General features: G+C 38.7%; 1 protein-coding gene across 1 annotated transcript; it reads left to right on the forward strand.

Moving 5' to 3' along the window:
* Nucleotides 1-2,200: 2,200 nt before the first annotated feature.
* Nucleotides 2,201-10,232, forward strand: zgc:174888 (uncharacterized protein LOC558116 homolog). Its single transcript, XM_061776100.1, has 5 exons — nt 2,201-2,772; nt 4,562-4,662; nt 6,062-6,133; nt 6,264-6,410; nt 7,318-10,232. The coding sequence occupies exons 1-5, from the start codon at nt 2,760-2,762 to the stop codon at nt 7,672-7,674; spliced, it is 690 nt and encodes a 229-aa protein (XP_061632084.1). The 5' UTR covers nt 2,201-2,759; the 3' UTR covers nt 7,675-10,232.
* Nucleotides 10,233-13,307: the final 3,075 nt, after the last annotated feature.

The following is a 13,307-nucleotide window of genomic DNA, read 5'->3' on the forward strand; positions in this document are numbered from 1 at the left end:
CGTATTTCTCCATTATTGTATGACATGTCGGCAAACTAGCAGGGCAAATTTTGAATGCTACTAGGACAACTAAATGTTACTCCAGTGAGGCAAAACTGCACAATCTGTATGCTACAAGTAATACTTGTGAAATTCAATGTTAACTAGTAGACAGGTTTCATGTACAAGTAGTTTCCTTATCAAGAATATTGATGGCTTTTCAGTGTGAGCGTCTGGGTGCGAGTTGTGCAGCTTTCAAGTAGGACAACTACATCTTACTTGTGAGTCAAAACTGTGCAGTAGTTTACAACTCAGTCTACTAGTAATACGAAAGACATAAAATTCTACTAGTAAACATCTAGCGCTTAACTTAAATGTTAACTAGTGCATAGTTTTGCAAGCAAAAGTTGTTCTACTAGTGAGGGAAAAAAGGTTACTAGTAATACATGAACCTTCAGCTGGATATCAAATAAATACAGCTACATGGGAAGTAATAAAATGACCATGGCTTACTAGTCATGATTTTTCCACTACTGTATGACATTTCTTCACACTAGTAAGACATCTTTGGCATACTAGTAGGACTACATGTTACGCAAGAGGCAAAACTACTAATAGGGTCCACAAGGCTACTAGTGCATGACACATGCCTACTTGTTGGGCATAGTAGTGTTAGCAATGCAGCACAGTAGTTTACTAGTAATGTTTAATTCATACTAGCAGGTCAAAAGTGGCAGTAGTTATGGAAAAATGTCACTGAAAAACACAAGTCGTTCTACTAGTCAGAAGCTGTTTCTGGTCTGTGCAATATGTGAGGCCGCACAGGGCGGCATTTCAGGGAGGAAGGCAATATACCCTCTGTGAAAAAAAAATGCAATGTGAAGTGGTTTTCTATGAAATTGTTGTATTTTTGTATAAATTATTGTTATCTGTATTGGGTATTTGCAGACCATTGAGGAGACATTCAGGGGCCTTCAAAGATTTTGCTGATAAATGAAGTGAGAGGTTATCAATGTCAAGTATTACACCGGTTGATGAGTGTATTTGGGGGAGGAGCTTACGTTAGCTTGTTGATGGTAGAAAGTGACGGAGAGAGTCATGGCCACGTCTATGTTCTTCTTTGCCAAACGGTTCATTCAATACGCAAGACAATTAGCGACAATGGTCTCGTTACTGCTTGACAATCAACGATTGCAAATTGAGATTATATCAAAGTAGGAATAAGTTAGTTTTCTTAGAAAAGTGCCGGTGGTAGTGCGAAGGACTACTGAAAGTTGAACAGTCAAAGTACTCAGCATGCATCTAAATAGGCCTTCTGTTTTACTCTATTGATACTGTTTATATATTGATAGTTGTATTCATAACATGTACATTTATTTTCTCGATCCATGCATGTTTCATATAAAGTTATATTGTATTTGTATGCAATAAGGGTCTTATTTGTACTCGTGCATAAACCTTAAGATGGATATCAAGGGTATTGAGCTCAAGGTGATACTCGCAGGCCTGAAATGGCACTAGTAGTAGAAAAAAACAATTCTAGTAAGACAGGCGTTCTACTAGTTTGCCCAAGTCGTTCTACTAGTGCACGGAATTGTCATATTAGTGAGGACAAAGAGTGAATGAGTACACGGACCTTAAGCTGGATATTAAAGCTACTGAGCTTAAGGTCGCACTCGTAGGCCAAAAGTGGCACTGGAAGTGGGGGAAAAAAATCATACAGTAACTAGTAAGAAACAGTCATTCTACTAGCCTTCCATAGTCATCCTATTAGTCATTATAATTGTCTTACTAGTGAGGACAAAGAGCGTACTAGTACATGGACCCTAAGCTGTAAAATCAAGGATACTGAATTAATGCTCAAACAGCTTTCCATTAATGACCTTTCATTGCAGTCACATGCCGTGTGTTGCAACTGTTCTCCTTTGGATAAATATTCCAATTTTAATCTGCCGATCATGTGAGGATGATGTAGCAGGCGGACGTTACGCACACGCAGGCCCCGATGGGAGAGAAAAGCTCAGAGGTGTCGGAGTAGGGGGGTTTGAGTCCAAATGAAAACCATACGATCCAACAGCATGACTAAGCCTCACCGGAGGAGGAGGAGAATAGGAGGGAGTCAGGGAATGTGGGGAGCAACGGGGGGAGGGGGCCGGGTCAGTCAATAGTGAGGTAAAACGTGTGCACAGTGGGAGGGGCGGCCACTTAAAGGGAGCAGGCAGCAGCCCCAGTCAGCCGTAGCACTTTCACTTTGAGCTGTCTGACGGAGGATACACAGCAGCTGGCAGAGTAGAGGAAGGCCACAGGCACAGGAGGCCACTGCCTCATCCATTAGCCACTTTTCAAAAGGGTGGTGGGGGGGGGCAGATTCAAATTAGGCTGCTCGTGGAAGCTTCTAGGTCAGCAGGGGAAAGGGGGGGGGGGCGCAAGTGAAAGAGAGAAACAGCAATTTAAACAAAAGCTTTGACAAGGTTGCAGTGGGGGAAACCCAAGGATGGCGTGAGAGGATCCATGCTGGAAAGTACCAAAGCAAGGATTAATATAAAGGGATGTCAGCAGGACCAGGGGAGAAGCTCTGAAGAGGAAGGAAGAGCACGCAGCAACGGACTCGGTGTCGAAGACCCCGCCACAAGGCACGGAAGGAGGACCAAAGTTTCCCTTTCACAGACTGACACAGAAAGGCCCGTCTGTCTGTGTGTGCGTGCGCGCGCGTGGGGCATGTGAGGGATTGCTGTCAACCAGAGAAATGGAGAAGTGTCCATTTTTAGAAAGATAAAAGGATGTCACTGCCAGGTGAGCAATTTTACATGCTTTATAGGACGATACAGTATATGTACACAACATCTTGTGAAATAATGTACAAGAGTTTCATGTTCTGGTAGGAAGTGAAGTTTTTTTCACATTGGTGGGAAGTAATGAGTACTTAAGTAGATTTTTCAGGTCGCTGGACTTATATTTATTTTTGGCCACTTTTCATTTTTACTCCCTGCATTTGAAAATAGATATCTGTAGTCCTTACGCTGTCATAATAGGCCTGATACTTTGTTCAACCTCACTGTGTACAAAAAATGTAAATAGAAAGAAAATATTAGTTGTTATTATGAATTTATTATTGCACTTTTTGTTTGACTATATATTACACCCAACCTTCTGTGAAATGATGTACTGGAGTTTCATGTTGCTTTCTGCAGTAATGTTGCATGATGCTTTTTGCACTTTTGCATGTTTATAAGTATGCATTACGTACTCAACTTTCCGTGAAGTGATGTACTCGAGTTTTGAGTTGCTTTCTGCAGTAATAATACCCCAGTTGTGGCAAAAAAAGTCATTTTTCACACATCTGTCACATTGATGGGAAGGAATGAAGTACAAAATACGTTGTTATAGTAGTATATTTTTCAGCTAGCTGTACTTGAGATTTTTTTTACAGCTTTTTACTTTATAACTACATTTTAAAAATTATATCTTTACTCCTTTACGCTGTCAAAATAGGTTTGTTACTTTTTTGACATAAAAATTCTTAGTTATTAGCAATAGTAGTTTGTTTTTTTAATAAGCTCCTGTATACCATTGTAACAACTTAATAGCCCAATTGTGGCAAAAAAAAATAAATGTTTTCACTAGTTTGTCACACTGGTGGGAAGTAATGAAGTACAAATACATAAATAAATTTTTCAGGTGGCCATACTTATTTATTTTTTTAGACCATGTTTTACTTTTACTCACTACATTTGAAATAACAGTTATTAGTACTCTTTACATCATTCACTGAAAGAAATCACTTAATTTGAACATGTACATCAGTTGCACATGATTAAAATGTGTTAAAATAACATATTTGATGTATAACAGAAAATTAAGTACTATTTTTTTAGTGTATGATGAGTGAGGATTATGTCATAATAAACTGGTTGTTTTTTTCAACCCCAAAGGACGTCGACATTATGTAAAAAAGACGCAAATGGAGAGAAAATATTAGTTGTTATTATTGACTTATTATTGCACTTTTGCATGTTTATGACTGATAATTAAACTACATGACTACTAATTAAACAATGGCACAACAGATTTGGGGAAGCAAGAAATTCTCAATTCATGGCCCTATTTAAGAGATTTATTTTTCATATTGTTGGCAAAAGCATTGTCTAAAAACACTGACTTGTGACATTCAAATATTCACAGTCAAATCTGAAGAAAAAAAAACATACAAGTCACGCCTTCCGTCTCTGATTGGTTGTTTTTCCTCAGGTGCAGCGGTTTCTTTCAGATTAAATTAGAGGCTCAAGATGGAGCTGGAAACGGTTGACTTTTTTTTTCCCCTCACATTTTTGCCATATAGTACTCTCAACTGATACTGACAGTTTTAACAAACATGAAGGAAAGTACAAACTCCCCTTTAAATATTTCAGAGTCTGCACTTTTTTTTTTACACAACTTATCTGTACTTCTATTCAAAGGCAGTGTGTGAGTACTTTTGACACCTCTGTTTATTCAGCTCAAACAGGGTGACAAACCACAGAAAGTTTCCAGATAATGATCTAGTAAGTCGGCCTGTTCTTGAATGTCATGTGTCCTCTGACAGTTTTGCTCTTGCTATCACTCTTGACTGTCCAATGTGGTGGATGTGACTGGGAGGTGGTAAAGAACGTTAAGACGGCTATCGACGCAAACCCCACCGGATTTGTAAGTTCTAGACATTTGAGGTTTTTTTCTTGTAATTGCAATGTAATTTATGTTTATCTGCTTGCATCTTGAGGGTCAATGTTTAAAAACAACAACAAATTTAGTTTTTAGACAACCTGTTAAAACTTCAAATAATTTGAGAGAGAATTGGCTGTATTATTAAACTACCATATGAGCCATTGAGAACCAGAGTGGGCTAACTCCATTTTTTTTTTTTTTTTTTTTTTACATTTACACTTTTGTGCCTGCAATAACTTCTGGATCAAAGGAACCTAAAAGCACTGGGTTTCTGTTTTGGTCATGTATATGGCAATGATTACTTCTTCTGGATACTTGTTTAACAGAAATTCTGGTTCTCCTCAGATAGGTTGAAAAGAAATACACAGGGTTTAGAATAACTTTTGGTTCAATAGTGGTCTAAGTCTGTCAAATCTGTCAATATTTCATGAAAGATGACAACATTGATGTATGCTAACATGCCGATGCAGTGGCATCCACGCTAAAGCACTAATTACTTTCTGAGTTATCTATCAATCTCTGAACTGTTTTTGCGGAAGCTGAAGGCTGGCTTCACTCGTCTCCACAACTGAGTTACTGTCATCATCTTCAGTATCATAGGTTGGATAGTCAGTATAATCTAGGCTGCCTGGAAGAAAAATAAATGAACCAGCATTAGAGAAGGAAAAAAAAAACCTTTAGTGCAATAGTGGTCTAAGTCCGTCAACTCACCTCTACTAACATGCAGATGCACTAGCACCCAAGTTAAATCACTACTTACTTTCTGACTCTTCTGTCAACCTCTGAACCAGACTTTCTGGGATGTTTATGCGGAAGCTAAAGCCTATTTTCATGGGTGCTGTCATCTGGGAAATGGGAGTTGGCCCATTGTTGCACTGATGAATCAGGAAATGTGCTGAGTGCAACAAAGGACTGCCAGAATGTCAAAATTGGATCTGGACAATGATTTCGACCAGTGTTTAGCGAAAAGCTATGCCTTTTCTCTATTCGTTGATACACTTAACTTAAAGATAAGAAAAACTGAGTTAACCCACTCTAGTTCTCAAATGATTTTTGGAACACCCTGTATAATAATAAACATTGCATCATATTTTTGTCATACATTTAGCAAAGCCCTCGGAGGACTTTAAAGAAAACGAAATAGCTTCTGACAGGAAAAAGCGTCCCCACAATTGATCTTATCATAAAAATGGCTCATTGTTTGGATTAACTGCGCTAAATAAATAAATGATGTCATCACAGCAAAGCGGAGCAATTGATCAGCTGCAACGTGTGATGTAACCACATGACAAAGCAAAACAACATCATTGTGCAGCTCCACCAAAGTCATTACTGCAGGTCATGTCATCATCCATTTCTCATCTCGATTTTCTCTTTTCAGCGGACCGTATTTCCCAAAGATTACAAAGTGTTGCACCACTACACAAAAAGCATGCTGTGTGACACCGATCCGGTGAGCCGCAATTCAGATTGGCATTTACCCGAAGTTGACTCCAATTGAGATTTCTTGCATATTTTGGCGCACCAAACACTAACTTGTTGTTGTGGTGGTGGTTTTCCTCTTCCTCTGCTTTTCCCTGCAGTGTTGTGTGTTCCCTGCGGCAATAGTCCTCCTAGAATCCTGGAATGTCCTTTTGAAAAATCTCTGGGATGAGCACTTAAATCACTCCTTGATCTTCGACCTAAAGCAGACACTGGATATAATCATCAGAAAGAATAAAAACACAGAGGTAGGATTTGTTTTACCCTTGCTTTCAAACAAGTGAATTTGTGTCACAATATCGTATGTGAATCACTTTGATATCAAGCCTAGCGCTCAGTGAAATCAGAAGTCACTGATTATTTTTTAAATATACCACAGTAGGTTCAGAACTAAAATCATTCATCACAGTGCCGTTTTTGTGTCGTACTGTCTTAACATTGCATGTCAATCCTTTAAATATCAACTGCAGCGTTAGTGAAATTTCAAGACTGATTTTTTTTTTTTATAGGCTATCCTAGTAGATTCTGAGTCTGATACTAAAATAAATGTGTGATAATAAGTGCACCATGCATAGTGTGACTTTTCATATTACTTTCTCAACATTGTATGTAAATCTGTCCGTACTCAGTGAAATTTCAAGTTAGTTGTTTTTTTTAAACACATCAAAGTAGGTTGGAGATCAAATTAATTCATCATTGCACACTGTGCAAAGTGTTACTTTATGTATTACCATGCAAATTTTAAACCCTTTCCAGCCCTCGCCTTTGGGAAATTTAAAGTGAGAGAATTGTTTCTAACCTATGGAAGAGGCTTTGACACCAACTTAATTCGTACATTTTTGGGGGTCAGAGTCTGACACTAAAATAGTTTATTGCTGTGCACCGTGTATAGTGATACATTTCATATTACCTTGTCAACAATGTATGCAAATCTTTTCAATGTCAGCCCTCGCCTTTGGGAAATTTCTGTCTGAAACTAAAAAAATGTACAAAATTCATCACTAGCCACCGTGCAGTGCTGCTTTTTGCATCTCTCACCATAGGAACTACAAATTACCGTACAAAGAGTTGGCTTTCCTTGATTTTTAACAAGCTGCTACACCTCCCACTTTTTAAGTACTGCTCTAAATGTATTCCTGTATTTGTCTGCTGTAGAGGTTACGGGATGAGTTGGACCCATCCCAGTTTCCCCCACTCAAATCCTCTCCTGAGGAGCTCCTCAACCTCACGTCGGAGTTGTTCACCCGGTGGCTAGAGGTCGGATGCTCTCCCTCCATGGAAATCTGCAAGCTACCCACTCTGCCCCCCTCTGCCGAGAAGGTGTACAGTCTGTCCAGAGTCCGACTCCTGACGACTCGGGCCATCAGCAGCAGCATGGAGGAGGCCGAGCTGGCCCGGATGAAAGACGTTATCCAGCCTACGTCCAGCCGTGGTCCGACCTCGCTCTCCATGCATCCTGCCTATGTATGGAGCCTTCTTCTGTTCAGACTCTACTGGTGGTTGTTGCCATAGGTACCTAAAAGGATCTTTTTTTGTTGGACGATGCACACAAAATGCAAGATTTCCTGGCACTGAAAGATTGTTTCCTTTCTATTTGTGTTGTGTCGTGATGCAGTATGCTGGGATTACGATATGAAGTGACATGCGCAGGTTGCATTTTTTTAAGGCCCAAAGTTTGTTTTGTTTTTTTGTTGTTGTTGTTTGTTTGTTTTTTGCTACGTTCACTGTTACGACAGTGCAAAAGCCGTGCATGCCAGTGATGGGTCGTACGTCTGGTACCTGGACCTTCAGTGCGCACTTAATCCACCTCTTAATACCACCACTATCACGTCACACATGCAAGAAACCATCAATACTACACAACATTGCAAGTAGAGTTCAGTTCTGAATCAGTATTTATCTAATAACAGGACAAAAACATTACTTAATGAAATAAAATACATCATACTCACCAGAGATGCTGATTATTAAAGGTATTAATGTGTACATATTGCTACAGACGTGTTTTGCTAGTCATCGTTGGCTTTAACAAGTTTTGTTCCTACCAACCAATCAGAAGATGAAAAAATGCTGAGTTTAGAATGTGATTGGTTAAAGAAACAGTCCCTTTGCTAATATAGTTTAAATTACAACAGCCAGCACTACCGATCCTTAACAGCCAGCATTACCGATTCTGAAGGACATAAGGTTGTCATGGCAACACAAAGGCTGAAATCTGATTGGACAAAAATAAACATACAGGAAGCAGTGTGGCCAAGAGAAACGCTACAAAATGTAGATTATTTTGGGAGATAATTAATACAATTTCATGGAACAAATATTCAGATTTAGGTTGCAAATGTATATCAGTGCTTCTGATTGTGTTTGGGCCAGCAGAGAAGGCCTTGCCGGCCGTGACCACCCTCCACTGGTGCAAACACACCTTGCATATAAGCATAGTATAGCACTAGCCTACCGAGGTAGAACATGCCGCCAAGCTCCAGTTAGCTAAGCTCTTTGTGCTAACAAGCGACACATGCTGACCAAGCCAATGCACAATATGCCTTTGCGTGTGTCTGATATGAAATCTGTCACATTTGTTTACAATTACTGTTTTCGTAACTGTAAGATATGACGCCTGTAGACTTTTACTTTTGTATAAAAAAAAAAAAAAAAGTGAATTAAAGCCATTTAGATATATTTGTGATTTTTCAAGACGAGGCCTGCTGAAGTACAGTTGAACCTCCTAAAGCCAAACTATGGAAAGTCATTTGAGCATTTATGTGATAGCCTTGATATGCAGCTTAAGGTCTATGTACTAGTTTCTCTTTGTCCTCATTAGTAGGACAAGTCAGCACACTGGTAGAACGACTAGGGTCCACTAGTACAATGACTGCGTCTAACTAGTAACTTTTTATCCACTACTGCCTTCCACTTTTGTAGTGCACTTCTGCACACTAGTAGGACAACTACATGTTACTAGTGATGCAAAAGCTATTTTGCTGCAACTAGTAGGGTCCAGGAGGGCACTAGTGTGTGACACCTAGTAGTGGAACTAGCACAGCACAACAGTTTACTAATAAGGTTTAATTCCATACTCGTAGGCTTTAAGTGGCACAAGTAGTGAGAATTTTTTTTTTACTGCGAAGACTGTCGTTCTAATAAGACGCTGCTATCATGTACTTGGAACAAATACAAAAAAGCCAAAGAAAAAGATAAATATACAGTGGTGTCTTGACTTACGACTGCCGCAACTGACAAGTTCTTTGAGATAAGAGCCTTCACTTGATTGATTCTTTTGTTTTGTTTTGTGTTGCGACCCAAAATTTGAGGGCTTCATGAGAAGTGGAAGGGAAAATAATTGAGCAATTAAGGTACTGTAATGGCCTAACATGTGGGCAAGAAGGGCTACAGTTGCCTATGCACTTTCAGCCGTTTATTGAACAGGACAAACAGTCAAACATCACGCGCAATTGGCCAGCCAGACTTCAATTACTGATGTCACTCACAAGGCCACGCCCCTTTTAAGCACACATAAACACACACATACTACAGTGAGTTAGACTTTTGGCTTAATTACACTTTATAAAACTAGTTTATTTCTTTACATTCTCGTTACGTTATTTTATTATATTTATATTGGTAAGGGAACAAATTAAAATGGTAAGTCAAGGTACCACTGTATTGTTAATCTTTCAGGGAAAAAAAAGAATTACGTGATGGTTGACTTTTGAGGCATTTTTGTACAGTAAATGTGATGGAACTCACTTTTTAGTTGTACCACTTTCAGGACATTGGGCTTTTGGAGGCTCCACTGTACTCCACTCCTTGTTCATTGGGTTAGTAAACAGGACTGCAGAAAAACTGCACAACCAGAATGTGGTTGGACTTACAGTGGCCTGTGTCGGTTTGTTTGTTTAATTCCAAATTGAAGAGGTTTGTCAATGATTTGACATGTCAGCTTCCAGGAAACAAAGTCCACATCTATTCATGCTGAAAAAGTCATTCCATGACAGAAATAGTTTTACAGCTCTTTTTTTGTAAGTCTGGGATAGAGAAATAAAACTGCCAAAAACTAATCATAACCAAGAGAGGAATGTGTTGTGGATGAGTCTTTTTTTGTGTGTTTTTGTGTATCAGGATCTTCATGTAAAAGGAACGTGCAGCTGGTACTTGCCTCTGCTTGTACACACCCACGTGTAATGTGCACCCTTGTCCTAACAAGACCCCTCCTTGTTGTTTCGCAAGCCTGACAATGCAGAGGCATGTTGCCGTGGACACTGTGGGAGCTAATGTTTCATTGATTTGGTTTGTTTTTTGCCAAGAGCGGGTCAAACAAATTACAACATCAGCACTAAAGACAACGAAGTCAGAACTGAGAACCTAAACGTTGAAGGCACGAAGGACTCTCCAGGGATTCTCCAAATGGGGGCCATTTGTGGCTCTTTTTTTTAAATTTTATTCTGCAAAATTTTATTTTTTTATCCGACTTTTTAATTGAAATGTTACGAGATATATCATTTATGACAATAACTACAGTGGTGCCTTGACTTATGACTTTAATTCAGTCCATGACTACTCTCGCAACTCAAAACACTTGTATCTCAAATCATCTTTCCCCATTGAAATGAATGGAAATGCCATTAATCCATTCCAGGACCCCAACAAAAAAAAGGCACTCTCCAGTACTGTACTTTAAAAAGAATACTGAACATAATTCAATTGAATACAAAGAATTAAACAATTTGTGAATCATGATTTCATACCTTGATTGTGCAGCTCCTTCTTGTGTGCACACCTTGGCCACCAAGACAGCAGTATAATACATGCAAACGTACATGCACAAAAAGAGTTTCACAACTAAGAGACTCAGTAAGCTGCAGTAATATTAATCATTTTTTGCAGAGGATAAACAATATATGCTTGTAAATATTGTTATATTGTCTATCTAAATGTATTGCTGCACTGTTCAAATACCCGTTGCTTCATCTATGCGAGTTTCACTAGCCTGGCTATGGTGTTTTGCAATATGTGTTAGCATTAAGCTCACAGACTTTCATCAGACAAAGTTAACTGGTGTTTGGGTAAATACAAAATGTGGAATTCTCTTTAGTTTTTAGGTGACCATTAACTGGAAGTGGCAATAATTGTGAATTTTACTGCCACTTTAGCCAACACTGGTAACTTGAATATTTGCTCACAACTCAAGACATAAAAATTGCGCAAGCGTTGGCTTGTATCTCGAAAAACTTGTAAGTTAGGTCATTCGTAAGTCAAGGTACCACTGTACTTGTCTTGTCAACCATAACAAAAGGCTGAAATGTAGGCACAGCGAGACAAATCTAAGTTACATGATCTCAAATTGTAAGAGATAAGTAAAAACTAATGTTTAACGTAAAACTTAAATAACTGTTGTTTGTTTAATGTTTAATGCTTTATATTTCTTTCAGGGGAAGAATGACATTCACTTGCAATGAAAAGACATTTTGTGTTATAGTATGTTCAAACAGTTTTAAAAAACTGCAGTATGCATCAATAAAAATAATCAAAATTAAATGAAGAATACACCAAGTGCAACGCAGATTTGAATATGGCACAAAAATTTTAAACGTATATCATGTCCCAGTTGGTCCACGTATCGAACATTTGTGAACCGTTGTGAAATCGGTTATATATCTATTGAATATTTTATTAGAATTTTTATTTTTACAATCTTTTATATTTAAACATGGAGTCTATTTAATTTCATTTACCAATGATAGTCAGATATTCTTATGAAGTCAAATTTATTGGAACACCGACCCTGTTTAATTGCTAAATGTTTAATTGTTAAATCGCTAGGTCATTTGGAGAGAAGTTGAAACGTGAAAAATATATAGTCAGTGTATTGAATCATTCAAAATTGTAATTTAAATATTTATAATACTTTAAATATACGGTGGAAGACTGGTTAGAAGATCTGCCTCACAGTTCAGAGGTTGTGGGTTCAAATTCAGGTTCTGTCCTTCCTGTGTGGAGTTTGCCTGTTCTCCCCATGCCTGTGTGGGTTTTCTCCCACATTCGCAAACATGCATGTCAATTGAAGACTTAATATTGTCCGTAGGTGTGAATGCTTGTTTTTCTATATGTGCCCTGCGATTGGCTGGCAACCATCCATCCATCCATCCATCCATTTTCTGAGCCACTTCTCCTCACTAGGGTCACGGACGTCCCAGCTATCATCGGGCAGGAGGCAGGGTACACCCTGAACTGGTTGCCAGCCAATCGCAGGGCACATACAAACAAACAACCATTCACACTCAGATTCACACGTACGGGCAATTTAGAGTCATCAATTAACCTACCATGCATGTTTTTTGGGATGTGGGAGGAAACCGGACTGCCTGGAGAAAAGCCACGCAGGCACGGGGAGAACATGCAAACTCCACACAGGCGGGGACGGGGATTGAACCCCAGTCCTCAGAACTGTGAGGCAGACGCTCTAACCAGTCGTCCACCATGCCGCCTGGCTGGCAACCAGTTCAGGGTATGCCATGCCTCTAAATCAATTGACAAACTATTCATGGAAGTAAATTAAAGTGGCACTAAACAGGCCCAAAAAATGTCATGTAAATTCAACACAGTACAGAGAAGAGTAATGTTAACAAGCCTGACAAATCAGGAACGGTGAAAAAGATGCTTAAGCGAGATCTCAACAAATCAGCACTATATTGCAATAAAGTGTTGCATGTTTTCAGCCCTTATCTTCAAACATATTTAATGTATTTAGAAACAAAACACGGATTTCTGCCACTTTAATGAAACATATTACAATTAATAAATAGTTTAATTAACGAATTTTAGGAAAACAGCTTAACTAATGCAACAAACATTATAGGACTCTTGATAATTGTATATAACTCACAAGTGAAAATCTATTTTTACTTTTGTACTTAAGTATATTTAAGCAGTCAGCAATTGCTTTTTTTTTTTTTTAAATACGCAAGTATCTGAACTTCTTAAGTACACACAGAGTGGGAGGACTTTTTCCCACCACGTAAACATAATGAATGTGCCTTAAAATAAATCTTCTGGTCAAACGGAGTAAGTATTATTTAACATTTAGCGACATTTCCGGGACATATTTTAGCAGGCGCCAGTTAATTGTGTGCTGACTTCCCGTAAAC

Source organism: Phyllopteryx taeniolatus, chromosome 6 (genome assembly GCF_024500385.1).
Source record: "Phyllopteryx taeniolatus isolate TA_2022b chromosome 6, UOR_Ptae_1.2, whole genome shotgun sequence".
Taxonomy (NCBI): domain Eukaryota; kingdom Metazoa; phylum Chordata; class Actinopteri; order Syngnathiformes; family Syngnathidae; genus Phyllopteryx; species Phyllopteryx taeniolatus.

What these genes read in the sequence shown, in the direction of transcription:
- zgc:174888 (XM_061776100.1), top strand. An exon ending in TGCTGTGTGACACCGATCCG is followed by an intron (nt 6,134 to 6,263) that starts GTGAGCCGCAAT and finishes TTTTCCCTGCAG; the next exon opens with TGTTGTGTGTTCCCTGCGGC. An exon ending in GAAAGAATAAAAACACAGAG is followed by an intron (nt 6,411 to 7,317) that starts GTAGGATTTGTT and finishes TGTCTGCTGTAG; the next exon opens with AGGTTACGGGATGAGTTGGA.